The following is a 19,646-nucleotide window of genomic DNA, read 5'->3' as shown; positions in this document are numbered from 1 at the left end:
GCTTTTATTAAATAATTATCTGAAGCTTACAACCAAAGTTTTTATCTGACGTAAAATGTATAGAAATCATACATATACCAACAAGACTGTACATCACTGTCACAACAGCGTTTGTTTCATTCAAAGGCTTTATGGCTTTAATACCTGGTGGGCCGGTCTCTAGTCAAAATGCCCGGGCCGGTTTTTTGTCCCAGTCCAGCCCTGGGCACGACACGCAGTGAATTAATCTGAGAAGGTGCATCAAAAAATAAATGGCCGCACCAGCGGTGCACATCACAAATCAGCTCGCATAGACACATTAGTTGTGCCGCTTCTTAATGACGGTATCTTAGCTAACAACCCCAACTACCAGATTCAACTTGTAATTGGCTAAAAATAACTTGGCCTACTGGTGAGAGGGACGTTGTTAGCTTTCCACATTCTGACACTTCAAAAGCTTCAGGAGCTTTCTGCTCAGCACAGCATCAGCACCATGGAAATACACGGATACATCCGTAGACTCAAGACAATTCACAATGCGTTTTGGGGACTTTCAGGTGTTTGGACCAATGTTTTCTTTTCTGATCAAACCAGAAATCTTTAATGAGCAGCTAGATTTGTCTCGCATTAACTGGCTGAGTTAATGCCAGTTAATGCAACATTGAAGCAGCTGGAATCCATAGCTGTGCGTGTTCATGGAGTTTGCATTTTCACCTGCTGGACATCACTACCTGACAAGTTTAACTGTCTTCAGAACATTGCAGAGGCCTTATTGACAGTATTTGGCTCTACATATCTGTGTGAGCAGATTCTCTCTCACATGAGTCCTCAGGTAGCCGTCTGAATGCTGGACACTCGGAGATGTCTCTGAGTGGGAGACCAGAGATCACATTAACATGTGTGTCTCTGTATTAACAAACATGATATATTGGCCCAGTTCATTTTTCTTATCATTGTTGTGAGGAGACCATAAATAGCATTTGCATTTTCTGTTGCACAGTTCATTTGTTGTTATGAAGTTCTTGTTATGGATAAAAAGTGTCTTTTTTTTTGTTTCAAAATAGCTGATAACTACTTGCTGATAGCCGCCAACATCTGCGAACAAATATAATTCTATAAAGTGGTTCTATATAGTGTGTAACTGTTCATATAGAGCGTTATTAAATTTATTGATAATGCAATCATGTGGCACACTGACTTCTGAGGAAATTTTAAATGGCACTCGTCATCAGAAAGGTTGCCGACCCCTGAATTACACCAACATTAAGTAACACTTAAACAACTGTGTCTCAGGGAAGGAATTTGGAATAACGTAAATAAAACCATCACGTGCTCCACTTATTTGTTTTCCTAACCTTCAGCTCAATGATATTTGACAAGTGAGCATGAGCCATTGGTGTAGTTGTTGCAGTCACAGTTATTTGAGTAGAAAGTGGCTAGGGTGTCAGTTTTAGGCTAGGTTAGGATTTATAGTAACAATAACCTAATATCTACTTTGTACTTCCAGCATTCTAAGGATAAGAATTTGGCTAATGTCATAGGTTTTTTCCTTTACCTTGAAAAACTCCTGAGTTGTATGCTTTGAGTTATTACCAACTTGCACTGTGAAACACTTTCTAATCAGTTTTGCAGCATTTGGTTGAATCTGAGCAGATGGTATAGCTCTGTTCACTTAAAAATTCATCCTGCAACTTTTATCAGCAGTCACAGCATCAATAAACACTGGTGACCTGGTTCCACTGGCAGCCATACATCCCTCTACCATAACATTGCCCCCACATGTTTGACAGATGAGCTTTTCCCCATGTCTTGCCACACTTTTCTTTTCCCATCAATCTGGTAGAAGTTAATCGTGGCTTCTTATGTTCGCATTACGTTTTTGCCCCCCCCCAAACTGTGCAGACTCTTTTAGATGTTTTTTGTTCTTTCGTTTGTTTTTTTCCTTGGCAAAGTGTAATCTGGGCTTCCTGTTCCCAAGTGCAACCAGTTGTAAACCCTCTGCATTTCCATTCATAAAGGCATCTCTTGATTGTAGACTTTAACAATGATACACCTTCATCCCTCAGAGTGTTCTTGACTTGATTAGATGTTGTAAAGGGCTTTTTCTTAACAGAAATAATTCTCTCATCATCCACTTTAATTGTCTTCTGCAATCATTCAGGATGTTTGGGGTTGCTGACCTGGCCGATACATTATTTTTAAGCATGTACCAGGGTGTGGATTGGGCCTAAAGTTTTTGCTGTCTCTGACATGTTTAATTTGGTTTTTGCAAGCTGATGATGGCCTCCTTCACTTGTACTGTCACCTCTCATATTAAGAGTTCCACTGAACAGTTACCAAGTGCAGAAGGAACAGACCTAATCTGCCAATTACTTTTGGTATTACATTGGGAACTAAGCACAATAAGTTGTTTTTGTGAAACAACTTGAATTAAAGCTGACAGACTGCCTTTCAAAACCTGATAGTGATCTCTCTCTCATACAAGTGAGATACCTCCCCCTTATTACAGTTACAGCCCCTAAATAAATCAGTACTCTGACACTAAGCTGCAGTTATATAAATGTTATATGTGTTACCACATAGCTTGACACCTATCTTACTTTGATAAATGTTTTACGAAAAACTTTTTACACCACCCGCTTTTAATAGCAGACGTTCTATTTATGTAATGCCTCTACATGCAAAGTGGACAGAGGAGGGGACACAGCTTCATGCTTTTACATGCAAAAACCAATAAATCACCATGTCATCATCCAGACAACGTGTCACAGCTACTGAGAGTATAGTCTAAAAGGTTATGAAATCAACTAGAAAACACTTCTATTGTTGCTGTTAATTATACATAATTTAATAAGCACTTCCTACTAAACACATTTCCTCCACAGGAAGGTTTTTTGTTTTTTTGGAGCTGATATGAAACTGAACACAAGTTCAGATGTCATGTTTGAGGGAATGTCACACTGCTTTCCTCCTGCCAAATTACACACCACACGAAAGCTCTCAATAACACACACTCACACAAACATACACAACTAACAAGTGGCAAAACCCAGCTTATGCTGCCAGGGATTTTTCTTTATAAAAAAATCCCAGGGGTCTTAATTGTGCCCTGCTGCTTTAAGAGTGAATGTTTATGGGGTGGAAAACAAAACAACACACAAAGTACAAACACACTTTATTGCTCATACACATTCTTTCCAAAAACCTTTTTTAGCTTGAGGGGTGTATTCAGTCAAATCTGACTATTATGTGAAAAAGATCATTTATAGCAGTCGTCTAGTATCACAAACACTTATCAACAACTACAGTTCAACTATGCACACACACACTATGCTACTGGCCAATTAAGGGGTATGCAAGTCATATGTCAGTCTCTTTTTTTGTTAGTGTCTGCACTCTTTCTTCTTTTATTTTCCTTAAGCATACAGTTTTAAATAAGAAACAGAAATGCTTCATAAAACTTGTTAAAAAGCTCGTCACATATACTTGTTTAACTCTTTGCGACACACTGCCGTGCCTGCACTTTGCCAACATAAACCAAGCAACTGACACAGGATGGGAGTGCTGGTTTCCTCAAACCCGTCAAACAAAAGGCTCGCATCTAGTTCTCTTTTACATGCAGTCAGCTAAAAGAGGAAGTGAGAGATGGGGGATGGGGGGTTTGGTACTGAAACAGGAAATGACATCAATTGCATCTGCACAGTTAGCAACCATGAAGGAGGGAGCATCACCACTTGGTGGGGGGGGGTTTGTTGAGGTAATTCGGGGCACTGACTTAGATTTATATAAAAAAAAATAGATTATTTACTTATTTAATAAGCAGAATAGGAATATTCTGAATGGTTTTCATGAAAACTCTTCAAGAATATGGGAGGAATAAAACAGTAATGCCATTTTGAACTCAAAGGGATGAGATTGCCTAAAATTCTTCTTCAGTGTGCTCCACTGCTTTTTTTTTTTTTTGAGTTACTAAGTAATTTTCCAAGAAGAAATCCTTAATTTTATTAGACACTCCAGTCTACATTTCCAGGAGAAATTTATTTTGCAGAACCAACATGTATCCTATGGCAATATTAATATTTGTGAGGTCAGTATAGCAATAAAAAAGCCATTCAGGTCGTCTGATAAGGGGGAGGAGAATGCAGTAGAGGTTTCAGCTGCAGCAAGGTTAGCAGCAATGCACAACTTCAGCATGTGTTCAGATATTTTTTTTAAAAAAAGGATAAGATGGGATTTAAGCAACTCAGCAACCATGACTATCATTTTTTATGTTAATAATTAACTGTTCTTTTTCACGAAGCCAAACCACATGAGTGTAGCAACATGAACTGTTTCAGTTTGGTGCTCTAATGAAACTCTACTGCTGTTGACCTCAGTTTGGTAGATTTTCAAGGAATCTTTTAGAGGACAGAACTGTGTAAAACAGTATTATTGTTACACAGGACTTGACAACAAAAATAGCTGTCTACATGGCAGGAAAATTAATTACCTTTTACTGTGGTTTTAATGGGGAGAAATTATGTGGATAATACACATGTAGTTATTTTATTTGTCCATCTGCCAGATAGTGGAGAGGTTAGCAGATACAATAATACTGCACCATAGAAACTGCACATTTAGAGTGCAGCTGTCATAATATTAGTACCCTGAATCCTCTGTGGGAGAAAAAAAAACGTGCCCTCGCCCACTGTAACATGTAAACTAAACCCACCATCTATCATGTTCATATCATATAAAGCCCTGCAGCTTAAGTTATGTTAGTCACCTCACTTGTTGCATTTTCTCCACAGCATACAGCTCTAATGAACCAACACCACCAAACAGAGGTCAGCATCAGCTTAAAGCCTGTAGAGTGAGAGATCAAATGACATCGTAGACAAACTTTTACCAGATACTGAAAGACTTTAAAGAAGCGAGGATGGAGTACAGTGTGAAACACAAAAGGAAAATAGTTCCAACATGCACTCCTGGGAGAGAGACACCTCCATTCTTCTAAAGTCTGCTTCCTGACAATGTCACTACACTATCCTTTCACATCACAGAAGCACACTGTCACTAGTTACAAAAAACAGAGATACAGTCATTTCATTTGTTTGTGACATTTTGCAAGATTAAATTTCAGATGTAGCTAACCTTCTTATCATCTAGACGCTGTCTCTATTTGTCCACTCCTGAAGGTTTTTCTGCGTGCTACCACCTTGAAAACACAAGGTACTAAAAGATAAGACAAAGCAGATCAAACTGAGGCTGCGCTGTGAACAAGCACAGCGGGGACATTTACAGGAGAATGTAGAAGCCATGATGCGCATACCAAGTTTGACCTGAACTATGGGCCCACTCTCTCAGCTTAGATCCCCACTCATAATCCCACAAGTTTTTCTACAATGATTTTATCCTACATTTAATTCAACCTAATTTTATCCCAATCTCACCAATCATCCAAGTGCCCCCGTCTCCCTTTTTTTCCCACATTTGGCTTTTCAAGTGTACTTAAGCTGTTCCAGTTTAAATAGGCTCAAAGCTGATGGTGCATGCTCCCCCTGGAACTCAGGAGGACGAGAACAACCAGAGCAGAAAAATGACAGGATGACCCAATGAGAATGGAGGGGAAATGAAGTGAGATCACTTCCTACAATGGAAAGAAAAAGGAAATGGATTGTGGTGGGGAAGGGAGGGGATAGCAATTTACTGTGTGTGTGCTTAATGACATGATCAGCCCAAGAAAGTCCCGACCCCTAGCTCTCCATTGCCTTGTCGTCAGTCAAACCTACTATTTTTATGGTTTCAATCATAATTTCTCTGTACACAGAGTTCATCATTCTATCAATAAATACCAGAGCAACACCACCCCAGAAAGAAAAGACAGCGCCATAATGGGACGTTCAAAACATCTTAATTGTGACGAAATGTTGCACAATTTTGACCAAATCAATCCACAGACAACCATATAAACATGCGTCAAAGTAGTCAAAACTGCCTTTGTAGTAGTTCCCCCTACAACAGGTGTCTCAAGGACATGCCATGATGAAACGCACACAGACTCACAAAGGAAAAACAAATACCAACCACACGATCATGGATGGTAATTACATAAATTCTGGGAAAACAAATGAACTCATGGTTCAACACCTGAAGGTTGAATGCTTACCTTCTCTACTGTACAGGGTCTACAACTTAAGCGTCAGAGGATAAGATCAAAGACACTATACATATAACAAGACAAATCTGAATAAACATGAATGGATTCCCTTGAGATTAAATTGGATTTCATTTCATTGTATTTGCAATTTACCCAATCCTTTAAAAACAATCATTCATTCATCTTATTTTGCATCTTTCTGTTTCCGGCAGGAACTGTTTCAAAATGCTAAATTCCTGTGTCTGTGCCGGACTGTCTGTGCTGTGCAGTAGCCACTTCCTCCTTACTCTTTTATCTAAGCTAATGGGCATGCACACAAATGAGGCTTGTGATCTGGTTTGGCGTCTTTCACACCCTGTGATATCTAGAACTAAGCTGCAACAACCTGAAGGATGCAATTTAAAACAGCTACTATTCACACACACTCACACAGAAAATGTCGACATGCTGCTTTCAGCTCTTTGCTAATGTAGTATTTTAAGAAACAGTGGGAACTGTGTAACAATCAAGCAAAGATATGAGCTATGGATAGACACTCAGAAGACGATGGTAGAAGATTTTCCAAGCTATCAGTATTTCCAGAGCAAAGAGGATAGTGAAGCCAAGTCCCAGTGGACCTGTACTGAGACATGCAGTCTGCAGGAACAGGCTTTATCTTCAGAGCTCTCCCTGTAATTGCAGGATATTCAACCCTTTCACATACCAATTCACAGATCTGCCATCCAGTGCGTCATACAGTTAATTGGACAGCACTGTGGTGCAGACTGTTGAGTAAACAAGGTCAAGTCACCCAAAAACACAGGGCAGCAGCTCACTTGATACATTTCACAGAACAGGCACATTTCTGCCAATATGTCTCCAAGAAGTTGAAGTTCAGTAAACGGACGTTCATTCCTGTAAAACGAGTCAGTCTGACTTGTTTTCTCCAGAGAAACCCGGGTCTCTGTAATGAGCCAACTGTGATTACACTACACATCCACTAAAGCTTTGCCATCGACTTTAATAAGAGGGAGGCACTCTGTCTCAGTGCGGACCACATTGAACTGACCAACTGCAGAACGCGTCACCTTGTGCAGTCATCGGGCACGTGTACAGTAAATAGGTGATCCTGTTGAAGACTCACCTTTGCAATACGTGTTCATAAAAATTAAGTCTTCATTTGAGCACAGGATCGGGTGCACACCATTAAAAATAAATGCAGGGTTTTGGAAAATTCTGTTAAATTTGGAGAGTTACTTCTAAATTGCCCCCTCGCCTTTTTGTGTGTGTGTTTCTATAATTCGCTTATTTGTAATGTGGTGAGAGGAGAGCAAGGTGAAGAGCAAATGAAACAAATTGAGTATTACACGTTGTGCAATAATAAGAAGCACGTTAGCAGTGTTTTTGCAGAGCAGTCAAACACACTGAACACCAACTGGAAAACACATAATCAGTTCAGATGTACACTCCTGCTCTCTACTATCACAACTGCAATAGCTCAGGTTTCCCAGTCTGGATCTGCTTAGATTGCAGTTTTCACAAATTGTAGCCTCACTCTGTGATCGATACTTTGCAGTGCCACACTTTGAGAGAGCTACATTCATTTCTCTTAAATTCTTTGATAAAGTAACCGTTTTCCTCCAGGAACCTATAGTTGGAAACTGCCTCTGAAGATATGTGCTAGCGGGGACAATCTAAGTGGGAAGAAATCTTCATCCTCGCAGGTTTGCCTCTGTCTTTTCATTGTAATGACATTAAAAATGTATTTTTTTAATTAACTAATAAATGAATGAGCAACCGTTACTCACAAGTACTGGGTAACGGGTGCAACAAGTCGGGGCTCAAGGGTAGTAAAACACATAAAAATATTGCAATAACTTCTAATCAAACAAATCTACAAAATCCAAACAATGCTTGAATGCTTACTTAAAGTCCAACTCCATGATAAAGACTTCAATGTGCATGAGGATGACTGCTAATTAATCTGTGCATGTTGCTGAAAAGGGTAGCTGTAAAAGAGGAACAGAAAATGACTGGTTTCATATCATGTGTGTGTCTAGCTTAAAGAATTTGTCATTCATAATGATGGCCAGTGCATTTAGGCATGCGAACGTTGTCAAAATGATCTGCTGAGGTTCAAACAAAGCATCAAAACGGTAAAGAAAGGTGATTTAAGTGACTTTGAACATAGCATGGCTGTTCGTGCCAAGCAGGCTGATCTGAGCATATCAGAAACTCCTGATCTGCTGGGATTTTCCAACACAGGAAAAGTTTAGGGTCTACAAAGAATTGTCTGAGAAAGAGAAAATATCCAATTAAAAAAAAAAATCCTTGTTTATGCCAGAGGTCAGAGAAAAATGACCACGCTGCTTCCAGCTGATAGGACAGCCACAATAACTCAAACAAACCCTCCTTACAACTAAAGCATGCAGACGAGCACCTCTGAACTCGCACCGCATCGAACCTTGAAGCGGATGGGCTAAAGCAGCAGAAGACCACACACAGCAAATTAAACTAAACTGATGCTACAGTTTACTTTTAACTCACATGAGCTCACCAAAAATGGACAATAGAGGATTTTTTAAAAAAAAGTCTAATTGAGATGGTAGAGTCAGAATTTGGCATTAACAGCATGAAAGCATGGCTCCATTCTGCCTTGTAGAGTTCAGGATGGGGGTGGTGGTGTAATGGAGTAGGAGATATTTTCTTGGCATACTTTGGGCCGCTAACTACAAACCAAGCAAACCAATGGGTTGAATGGATTTTTTTCTTTGACTAATTTGTTTCATTTGTTGAAAGGAGGAAATGATCAAAGTTGACATAACAGGAGATCGGTCATATCCGCCCCTGCCTGCAACTAAAACCGAGGCGTCTTTGAACCCAAACCCCCACCACTCATCTTAGACGGTCTACAGTTTGCTCCGTTTAGTAGACCGACAACTTACCCGCATGCCATCAAGGGCACAGACTTTATGTGTATAAACAGCCGACAGCTTTAAAAAAAAAAAAAAAAAAAGATTACCTGGATTTGTGATAAGACACCTCTGTCACAAATCATTTTTTTCAGTCAAAGGATTACATGCTCAATGAAAGACTAATCCATTAAACTGAACCTGTCACCAACTCAAGTCTACCTGCACAACAGGCAGAAAAGGAGAGTGGAAGTAGTGACTATTAAGGGTGCGAAATTGTTATCAAAATGAGCTTTGTTTAGTCTTGAATGAACTGCTGACGTACAACTATAAACCACTTTAAATAGCTGGAATGTAACTTTGACTTTTTTAGGCGGAAATACATTCCCCACAACACATTTCAGGTTTTTATGCATGTGAAAGCCAAAGCATGCTGTGACACGTTCAAATATCAAATGAGCGGAAGACCCACGGTTTAAGTGGCAGTCTGTTTGGTGTAATATGAGTTTTCTGTTTATTTGCTTGTACCACTTTTCAGTCAACTGTTTATAGGATGCAACATTGTTACACCAATTTAATTAATGTAAACAAAAAAGGGACGTTTTAATTGATCCAAATAGGAATTACAATGAGATTTGGGCCTGTCCCCGTATGTAGGTTAATTACTAAATGTTATGCGATTCATTCATAGAGTTGGTATGGATATTAATGCTGACGTTTTGCCCTATGACTGAGCTGTGCTGCTGAGCAGCAGAGATCTGAGCGGTGAAGCATGTCAGAGGAAAGGTTTTTTTCTGTTTTTTTCTTCCTCATATTGTGTCATTTTAATATTTCAAAAGATTCTCATGTAGGACCAACTATGCCATACCTACCACAAATAATGTGCATCTGTGTTATCTGTGAGAGTGCAAAGTATTTTAATCAAAGTCGTGTGAAGCAGAGCTCCCTCTTGACTGTCCTGAAACTGAAAAAGTGTGCATTTTTCAAAGAAATGAAGGCAGTGCAGTCTCCATGTCGTGGCAGAATGTGACAGCAGTAAAGGTGATGAGACTGCTACACTGGCCGCCCATGCTCTTTACGTAGAAACTCACCAACCCTCAGTTCATTTTCAGACCTCTCCTGTAATTCCTTTCAACCCTCACACACTGCAGCGGATAGTAATTACTGATATGAAACCTCCAGCACAGAGCAGGGTATGCAATTAGCCTTCTAACCAGGGGCACATCTCAACAACCAGCCGTCTCTTCAAAGACCCAGGAGAGAAAAAGATAGCATGTGTTCCCCATCAAACCAAGCAGAATTTTCTGCTCTGTCCAGAAAGAGGGTGTCAAATTAAATTTGTAATTCTGTGATCAACCAACAAAGTACATGACAGCTAAAATGACTAAGTTAAACGGATTATATGTGAGAGTGGTGCAAATTTATACCGTAGGGGGAAAAAGATGTAACACTGCCAAGAAGTGATGTTTGTTTGGTTTTTATATATTTCTTAGTGGCTCCACGCGGGACATGTTTACCTGAAAATTTCTGCTTGGCTGTCGATTTTCTTTAAACATATGTTTCAGTTCTGGGAGAAAATATTCTGAAGTTTCTTTTTTTTGTTTCAGACCTATATCAGTTTTAAGACGGTCATATGCTCAGCAAGGTGCCACCAAGAACTGCTCTAATTTATAAAAAAAAAAAAACACACAAAAACACAAAAAAAGCAATTCTTAACTTAATAATTGGAGTTTCAACTTTTTATTTATATGGATTAATTCAGCAGCCATTGAGAAATCCCATTAGCCTTTGTTCCTGTGTATCTGAACTTCATATCTGATAAAGCTTTAGGAAACTTTTTTAAGTAGATACCTAAAAATGCTTTTAGAGTAAAAGGTGGTAAGCAAACCATGAGTTAAATATTTAGAGACAATTCAAATGTATCCAGAAAATCCATCATAAGCAGAAATCTGCTAATATTCCCAACGGAAAGAGTTGTAAGTTAGTTTATGCTCTAGCAGTCCTGGGAGCAGTCAATTTCATCCAAACGCCAAACTCCTAAGAAGAAAAAACAGATCCCGAGCAACCCCCTCCAAACTTTTTTTTTTTTTTTGGGGGGGGGTGACTGCCTATTCTGGTTGTCCCTCAAATGATCTCACGGTAATCGTTATGAAACTCCTTGCTGTGCAGGGACCTTTGCTTTAGCGTGCCGTTTCTACTCCAAACTATCCCATGCGTTTTTCACTGAAGCCCTCATGTTTGTGTCAAAGCAGCTCTGACACTGAGGGCAAAGCAGACGAGGACAACCCAGCAACATCGGCAGATGGAAGATCTTGGACGCGTGCAATTGTGCCACGTTTTCTCTTTAACATACGAGTAAATCCCACAGGATTCCAAACAGCCCCGGTGTTTTCCCTGAGCCCACACTTAACGGGGACTAATAATAGCGCTGGTTAAAATGTAACTCGCTCAAATTGCCCGTTTCTGTCAGATGTCTTTTGACACTGCGCATTTCACCCGTGACCATCATTGTGCCACTTTTGCAACCTAGTGTCAGTGTTGTGACATTGTACTCACCGAGCAGGAGCAGTTTCACTTCTCTTGCCGCCTTCTCTCCATCTTCTCTCAGGTTTTTATCTATCATTTTAGATCTCTCGGCCGCCAACTTATCTTCCTGACTCACAGTACAACCCATGGTTCCCAGTGCACGCTTCAGGTCTGCTGCTTAGTGGGAAAATAACACCTGGGAAAAAAAAACAACAACTAACGGCTGACCCCCTTTTCTTAAAAACAAGGGCTGAAGTTAAGCGAGGCGAGTTCCCTTTTTTGATGAGTGGCGAAAAACGTAACGGAGACCGTTCATCCGCTAGAAGGGACCAAAATCATTAAAAAAGACAAATTATTTCCCAAATGAACTCGGTTTTCTAACTAACGTATGAATTTCCCAAAGATACGCACGTTTGTTATTTAGTTTGTCCGCATTTGGAAGATTTTTAACGTGGGTAACGCTGCCTGAAAAAAAAAGGCTTAGCAACTTTTTTCGTTGACTTTTAGCTGCTCTCTACGGTATTTCATCAGAGCAGGTTAAACGCCCGAAAAATTACCGCGAAGTTAGAAAAAAAAAGTATTCCAGCTGTGGAAAACCGAGCACACAGATTCCTGCTGCCAGTTACGCTACCGGATGCATACCACACTTGTCTGTGAATATTTCTATTTTTTCTACAAAAAAATATTTATATATTGCTTTAATCCGAGTTGCCGATCCGCATTCTTTCCCTGCGAAGAGATTTACCACGTTCGCCACACCCGTGAAGTTCCCCTACGACCGACAGGCAGACAGCGCCGTCACCTCCCACCCGAACTGCGGAGAGACGTAAAGCCGCAGTGCTTCATGGGAAATGTAGGTAAAACGCTGTAGAACGGTGACCTTCAAGAACTGTCGGAAATTTCTCCGTTCAGTCTTAAAGTTTTTTGAATTAGGACTGCTCCGAGTGGGCAGCCGATTTTTATGTAAAAAAGAAAAGACACGAGCTGTATCTTCGTGTTAATTATAAAATGATTTTGGGGTCATTATCTCAAACATTTTCTTCTTGTTTTTTGTTTTTGTTGTTTTATTTTTGCCAAATCAAATTCGAGTTATTTTCGCCTCATATCCAGTTGGTAAGCCTCAGACAACCACAGCCCTGATTTTGAGGTAAATTTCGAGCTAATATCCCAAAATTGTAAGTTACAGAGAGCAGAACAAATAAATGACAGTAATTTCACATTAAGGTTGTTAAGGTTAGGAAAATATTAATATACATATATTTATAAGGTTACTCATTACTAAGTAAACACACTATTGATGTTGGGCTTGAACACAGTTGAGTCAGTAACCTTAAAATTAAAATTATGTTCATATTTTGTAAAATATTTGTCTCAGTTATAACCTTAAACGAATCGTATATTGTGTTTACTGATCTAAAGTGTGGAGGAACAAATGAGAAGCACGAGTCTGTACAAAAGTGCACACAGAATATTCGGAATCTAAAAAGTAGGATAAATGAGGTGTTTTGTTACCGTATTTTGCATACCGGTGATCCAGTGTGGTTTATGCAAATAAGCGGGGGAACGGTTGCTGTTTGCTGTTTTTAAAATAACAGCAGCTTCTGACCATAACAAATGATCCAGAAACCGTATGAAATCAAAATTGAGAGTCAGTTTATGCCCCGTGCGAGCTAAATAATTTATACTGAAATGTCCATACACCGTGTCCTCGCGCTTTAGACAATTTATTGCAGATCTATAGCGACACATTGTGGACATTCTTTTAATCTTGAAAAAAGTCATAATGACTAGCAAATTGTAACATTAATTAATTATGAAGTAATTAATGAATTCATAACTATATCGTGTAAATTAATTTTTATTTATTTATTTAATGGGGGATTATTTGCATTTGTGAAACATTTTTTATAAAGCACTGTTATGGACCCTAGGGTTGTTGTTTTTACGTGTTGGGTTCTTTTTGAGATCTTCTTGCTTTGTTGACATATTTGAGTCTTGGTTTATTTGCAGTGTTTTATATAGTTTTTAGTATTTCATTTCCTGTTTTGATCTCTTCTTAACTCTAGTTTGTGAGCCGCAGTTCTAGTAATATTTAGTTTGTGAAAAACTTTATTGTTATTCTTATGGTGAACTTTATTTTTGACACATTATTGAGTCTCATGCTGTCTTTATTGTTTATAGTTTCTACTGATCTTGTGTCCTGTTTTATAGCTTGTCTAATATTAGAAGTAGGAGTATGTGTTTTATTATGTTTTTACATTCTTCTGTCTCACTTTTTTGTTTATGGCTTGGTTCATTTGTGCTTCCTTGTCTCTTAGATCTCAGCTGTTAGTGTTCGTGTCTCTTTCAGTCCCCTTTTGTTATTTCTTATTTTACACTTACTTTTTTACACTTTCTGATCTCTGTTTCCAGCCGGATAACGTGTCATGTCAAAGCACTCGCATCATCTCAAACATCACAATGAATCCAATGGACTCATATGGCCCTCATAGTCACCTCATCTCATTTCAATAGAGCACCATTTGGGATCTGGTGGATCCAGAGATTTGCATCATGGATTTGCAGCCAACAAATCTGCAGCAACTGTGTGATGCCGTCGTGTCAACATGGAACAAAATCTCTGAGGAATCTTTCTAGCACTTTGTTAAATCTGTTCCATGAAGAACTGAGGCAGTTCTGAAGGCAAAGGTAGGTTCAATCCAGTATTAGCAATAAGCTTATGCAGTGCTGTGTCCCCTTTGTCCTTGTGGAGTTGTCTGTAAATGTTTCCCTGTGCATAACCTGTTTATTTCTTTGGATGTGATTACGTATTACTGTTTTCTTCATTCTTTGGCACTTTGCTATTTTTGACCTGTTTACATGAGCTATGAAACATTTGCTTTTTAGTTAATTCCTGCATTTCACACGTCTACATTTGGCCCCAACTATTCTAAACTGTGACATACGCAGCTGTTGTGGTTCATTTAAAGCTGTTGATATTTTATTTAGTATACAACATAATTTAGCTAACTGAAATTTGCATTACAGAAGGTAAGCATTTAAATGCACGGAGGTAGGTTATTCATAATCAACTGAAAACACAGAAAACTGAAAACTTTTTGATGCATGTAAAAGAGGATGAAAGCTCAGAGTCATGTTACCCTTTATCTTTATTGCAATATTGTTTTACAGTACAACAACTGCCAGCAACATATTAAAATATATAGAGATACCAGAAAATAGACATGGATTGAAGGACAAAAAGGTTTAAAAGCACTTTGAAAATGATTACATTTACATTTTTAATCGAACTAAAACTTTAATCGCTATTTACATTATACAAACTAGATATGAATATAGAATATAAAGGGTATACATTTATATACATTATTTATAAATGATGCTGGCTGATGTCAATATTTAATATGTTACTATTCAGTCATACACATTTCCAAAAATCACACAGAGGGAGAGAAGGAGAAGACTAACGACTCTTCGATCTAAATAGAGGTCCGCAGAGATCATCTGGTATTAACCACTAGCACAGTGTATCCCCCTCATGTTGATGCCTCATTTGGGGTTTTTTTTGTGTATTTTTTGCATGTTGTGAGGCTTTTGTGCGTGGGCACCATTTATAAACTCTTATACACTCACTGTATTTACCTAATGATGTCACATTACATACATGGCCGATAAAACATGGTGTCAGAGATAAATATAACCATTGCATTGGTTAAACAATACCAAAACACTAAGCTATGCACGGGTGGCTGATTCCGATGATTCTTCCCCACACAGATACATAAATACATATCACAGCTAGACAATATTTAATAAAAATTGATTAAAAGAGGTTTGTTGTGTAACAAATAGACAGAACATATTAAGTTACCCACACAGCACTTATAGTAGTGTGGTGTAAAAAAAATTATGATGGGAAAAAAAAAACGAAAGAAAAGAAATTGTAGGCAGTCACTAACAACTCTCAGGAAGCAGCAAGGAAGTCAGACATGACCCGACTACACCACTGATAAAATACCACTGACTACAAATGTAAGAAAAAACAAAACAAAAACAATAATCGTGTGTTTCATCACTGAATCAGATTCAACTTATACGTAACACGTGGAGTTTAAAACAACAGTTAAGATATCAATGGTAGAGGATTCCCGATCAGAGTATAGGTGCAGGTTAAACAACACAAATGCATACAGGTCATATATATCATAGAGATTTTTCTTTCTCTTTTTTAAACACAGACACTTAAAAACCTCCAAGAATACATCCAACAAATTAGTCGTTGCATTTAAAGAACAGACGAGAGCTGAAAATGATTACAGGGGCTTTACAGGGAAGCTAACTTTAATGCAGTCGTTTCAAGTAGTTTCTGACAGCCATCAACACGTTACTTATTCATCACTTACATTACATTAAGATTTAGTCATGTAGAGGCCTTAAAATCACATCTATCGAATATATTGTGTTTGCCTTTCACTGTATTAATGCTACAAGAAGTTGTGCTTATCAAAGAAAAGTGCTATTGCTAAGCGGCGACTTTTCAAGAGTGATAAAGAGAAAGAAAACCCCTGTCGTTCTGTTCGAGATCAGGCTTGTGCTGGACACTCAAATGTTTACTAACCACTTCACAAAGTGACCCTGTTGTCATTGTAATATAGATATTTTGGTTATCTCCGATTCCTTCCGGTAAAATGTTCCGAATACAACACATCCCAATTTTCCTTTTCTAAGTAACAATGAAATCTTGCCCAATTTCAGTTACGTCTTCAGTCTGTACAATCTCACAGATGAGTTTTCTGGTACCATTCGTGATAGTGATTTACACAGTAACACTGGAAAAGAGAACGTCTTGGCGTTCTTTCACATACTGTGTAACCCAGATACCCGAAAACCACTGAAAAGGCTCCCGGCTAAAACCCTTTCTCTCTCTCTGGTATTGCTAGCCTCAGTTAGCAGGAGCTGTCTATACTGCATCATCTGAGGTTTTCATCAAGTAGAGATTAATAATAAAAATATACATCTAGTATATGTTGTGTAGGAATCTCATAGTAAATGTGCTGACTGTTCCATATATTTTGTGGTTTTGCACCCTGCTCTGTCAGAGGTGGGGATTTTAACTCCCCCCCTCCAGAAAAACATAAAAAATATCAGCAGCAGTACAGGTTAAGGAAGTGGGAACTAAAGGCAGCACACCTTGAAGGAATAATTCAACATTTCGAAGTCTTTGTGCCAAAATAAACTCACTGTGCACTGGCTGTAAATACATATTTACTATTAAGATATAGGTGTGCTAGCTATCTGTAAGTAGTTCCAAAGATGCTGAATTATTCTTTCTATCAGTCCAGTAATGTCACTTTTACTATCACTTGTCTCTGCAATTGCTCATAATGAATCATATTTAGTTATTTAAATAATTTCAATAATAATAATAATACTAATATCCATGAGAATCATGAAAGAATTATTGATTAATCAATTTCATTCAACAGTTAAAAAGGAGGGCTGCTTATTACAATCTAAGTAAGAGTTTGCAGAGCTATAGATAATCTTAGGATAAGATCTGAGTAGTGAGAGGAGCAGATGCTCATAACTAACATAGGTGCAGGTGTATAAAGACGGCAGCTTTCTACATTGTTGCTTTTCTGTTTGCTTTAACATCTTTCTCACAAGGCACAGCCTCCAAGCATCACCGTCAGCACCTGCTCTTTCAGTGAATTCCCAAAGAACCCTCCACGAAAGCTTACTGGCCTGTAGTGTAATACAGAGTGAGAGCACTTGCCAAGGAACCGAGAGCCCTCCCCCCCAAACTCTACACTCTGTGGACAATATCCTTCTAATAGGAAAGAGAGGGCATCTTCAACATCAACCGTGATTCAAAGTAAAAACAGTAAAATTACAACACAAGACTAAATCAACAATATAAAACCTGAAAATAAAAAAAAGAAACGGAAGGTGGCGCTTAGTGACCACTGCTGGCTTTGCTGGTCCCCGTTGTCCAGTCAATGATGATAAAGCTGAGGCTCATTGTCATAAACAGGAAACCAATCCCAGCGAAGCAGGCAGCCTGAGTGCAGAAACGGAGAACGCGAGTTAAAGAGAGGCACATCACAGATGGTGAAACTGTGACAAAACTGCAGTACAATAATACTTGGTGTCATTAATTAAAAGTTTGTTAAAGTTTATTAATTAAGTATAGGAAATGTTACGAGTCTCCATGTCATTAGATCTTAGTTATACATGTAATGATATGATACCTAACATGTACACATGGCTGAGTTGATTTCTTCATGTGGTTATAATGCACATCCATGTAGGATTTCTGAGGCTGGTACAACTTTTAATATTAGTGAATTTTATAAATGGTTCCATAAACACAGTTTACATTGTACAGATGATGTCTCCTCAATAACGATAACTAAAATGAAACTCTCTGATAGACTCAGTAGGTACATGGCAGTAAGATTTTTAAATGATCTCAAATGCACTCCAGTTTCTTTTGTTTAATTCTGATATATTTAAAATCTGGCAAACTACAGACAATTGATGAAATATTCAGCTGGAGTTTTAATTCCTTTCCTCGTTTCCTCCTTTGAGTGTTACACAAAGCACCTACTGTAAAATAATATGAAAACTCAATACTGCGTGGGGACGTCTCTAAACGCTGAACTTAATTTTCTATCTCTCTCAATATGCTCACCAGGATTTTGGGGAAGGAGCGCAGTGGCTCCTCTTCTTTGGGTACAATGCGAATGTAGAAGACAGCAGGGAAGATGAAAATGAGACAAGGAGCAGATGTGGCACCTGGAAAACGCAAAACAGAAAATGATTCTCTGTGAATGACACCCTTTGGTCCTTAGTAAGTCATCCAAACCATTCTAACAGGACTGTAGTAACATAAATCATATGGAAATGAACAGAAATCATGGAAAACAGGTGTAGTTACATTCAATTTTTCACTACCGAAAATAATATTAATGATTTAAAGCTCAAAAGTTTGGCAGATGGTCAATTCCACATTTTTTCAGGGTCTGATCAAGAACAATTCACCAAAATGGATTTTTTTTACTTGATTAGCTGTGTTGTGGGGGTGTATTAAGGAAGGTAAGCCATTACTGACAGTGGGCACAAATTAAAGCCACATTAAAGGAAACAGTTTTACTAGCAACCAGGGTTTTACATGTTGGTGTTTTAATATGTAAATCCACCCCAACAACCTTGTCACATGGTTGATCTACTTACCAATGATTCCAAAGATGCCCAGTATGTTGGGAGCAAAGATGACCAGGAGGTTGATGAAAAGGAGCAGAATGAAAGCAATGGCGATGTGGCGAGGCCAGTAGAACGTCTTATTAGGAAACGCCATCTGCTGGATCGCTCTCCTTACCTTAAAAAGAAAAAGTTCACTGTTTCACACTGCTTCTATGAAATATGACAGAAGCACAATTTGTGTCCGCTGATGAATAAACAGTAAGTTCTAAATGCGTACTTACAGGAAAGAGCACAATTGGCACAGTGAGCGTGACAGCAGTGAGCACAGCCACACGCACACACAAAATCAAAGTGTCGTACGGGTCAATGCGGCTGTATGTGTGCAGCAGCTCTGCTTCCACTTCACCTGGAAGACATGAGGACAGGAAAACAGAGCAGGTTTAAGGAACACGTAGAAGATCTTTAAATGCATTTTAGTCAATGCAGAATCCATTATTTTATGTTAAGGGATTATATCTCCATGTAGTATTAGACTAAATCTTTGTATTAATATGTTTGATTGCTTTTCATTGTTTTTATTTTATTGATGTCATTATGTCCTTGTTGCTAATGTGCTTAGGTTACATTGCTTGTTTGTATATTAATTAATGTGAGTATGAGCGTAACATGAGAAATAGGAGGAAAAAATTAGCATTGTGAATGACTCTGTAATATGCTACTAGATCTAAAAACCTTGAGAAATTTCGATGTACAATATGGCCACTAGAGGGCATAGAAACATTATTATTCTTTTTGGCCTACAGCCCCTTCAGTTGATAGATAGATAGATAGATAGATAGATAGATAGATAGATAGATAGATAGATAGATAGATAGATAGATAGATAGATAGATAGATAGATAGAT

General features: G+C 38.4%; 2 protein-coding genes across 4 annotated transcripts in view; both read right to left on the bottom strand.

Annotated features, from left to right (window-relative positions):
* Window positions 1-12,330, bottom strand: part of LOC102313108 (guanine nucleotide-binding protein G(i) subunit alpha-2) — a 63,584-nt gene extending 51,254 nt beyond the window's left edge. The window contains exon 1 of the mRNA XM_005941106.2: window positions 11,566-12,330. Coding sequence (XP_005941168.1) covers window positions 11,566-11,683 — 118 coding nt within the window. The 5' untranslated portion in view covers window positions 11,684-12,330. The remainder of the gene's footprint in view (window positions 1-11,565) is intronic.
* A 2,336-nt stretch (window positions 12,331-14,666) lies between these two features.
* The window catches only part of LOC102313400 (sodium-coupled neutral amino acid transporter 3), a 36,393-nt gene continuing 31,413 nt past the window's right edge, over window positions 14,667-19,646 (bottom strand). For all 3 annotated transcript variants that reach the window (XM_005941107.3, XM_005941108.3, XM_005941109.3), the window contains 4 exons: window positions 19,023-19,147; window positions 18,772-18,916; window positions 18,230-18,333; window positions 14,667-17,596 (listed from right to left, as the gene is read on the bottom strand). In XM_005941107.3, the coding sequence (XP_005941169.1) occupies window positions 17,492-17,596; window positions 18,230-18,333; window positions 18,772-18,916; window positions 19,023-19,147 (479 nt within the window). In that variant the 3' untranslated portion in view covers window positions 14,667-17,491. The remainder of the gene's footprint in view (window positions 17,597-18,229; window positions 18,334-18,771; window positions 18,917-19,022; window positions 19,148-19,646) is intronic.

This window comes from Haplochromis burtoni, unplaced genomic scaffold (genome assembly GCF_018398535.1).
Source record: "Haplochromis burtoni strain Fernald_Lab_line unplaced genomic scaffold, NCSU_Asbu1 Contig_177, whole genome shotgun sequence".
In the NCBI taxonomy this organism is placed as follows: domain Eukaryota; kingdom Metazoa; phylum Chordata; class Actinopteri; order Cichliformes; family Cichlidae; genus Haplochromis; species Haplochromis burtoni.
The sequence above is the reverse complement of the archived record's forward strand: the minus strand, read 5'-3'. Positions and strand labels throughout refer to the sequence as shown.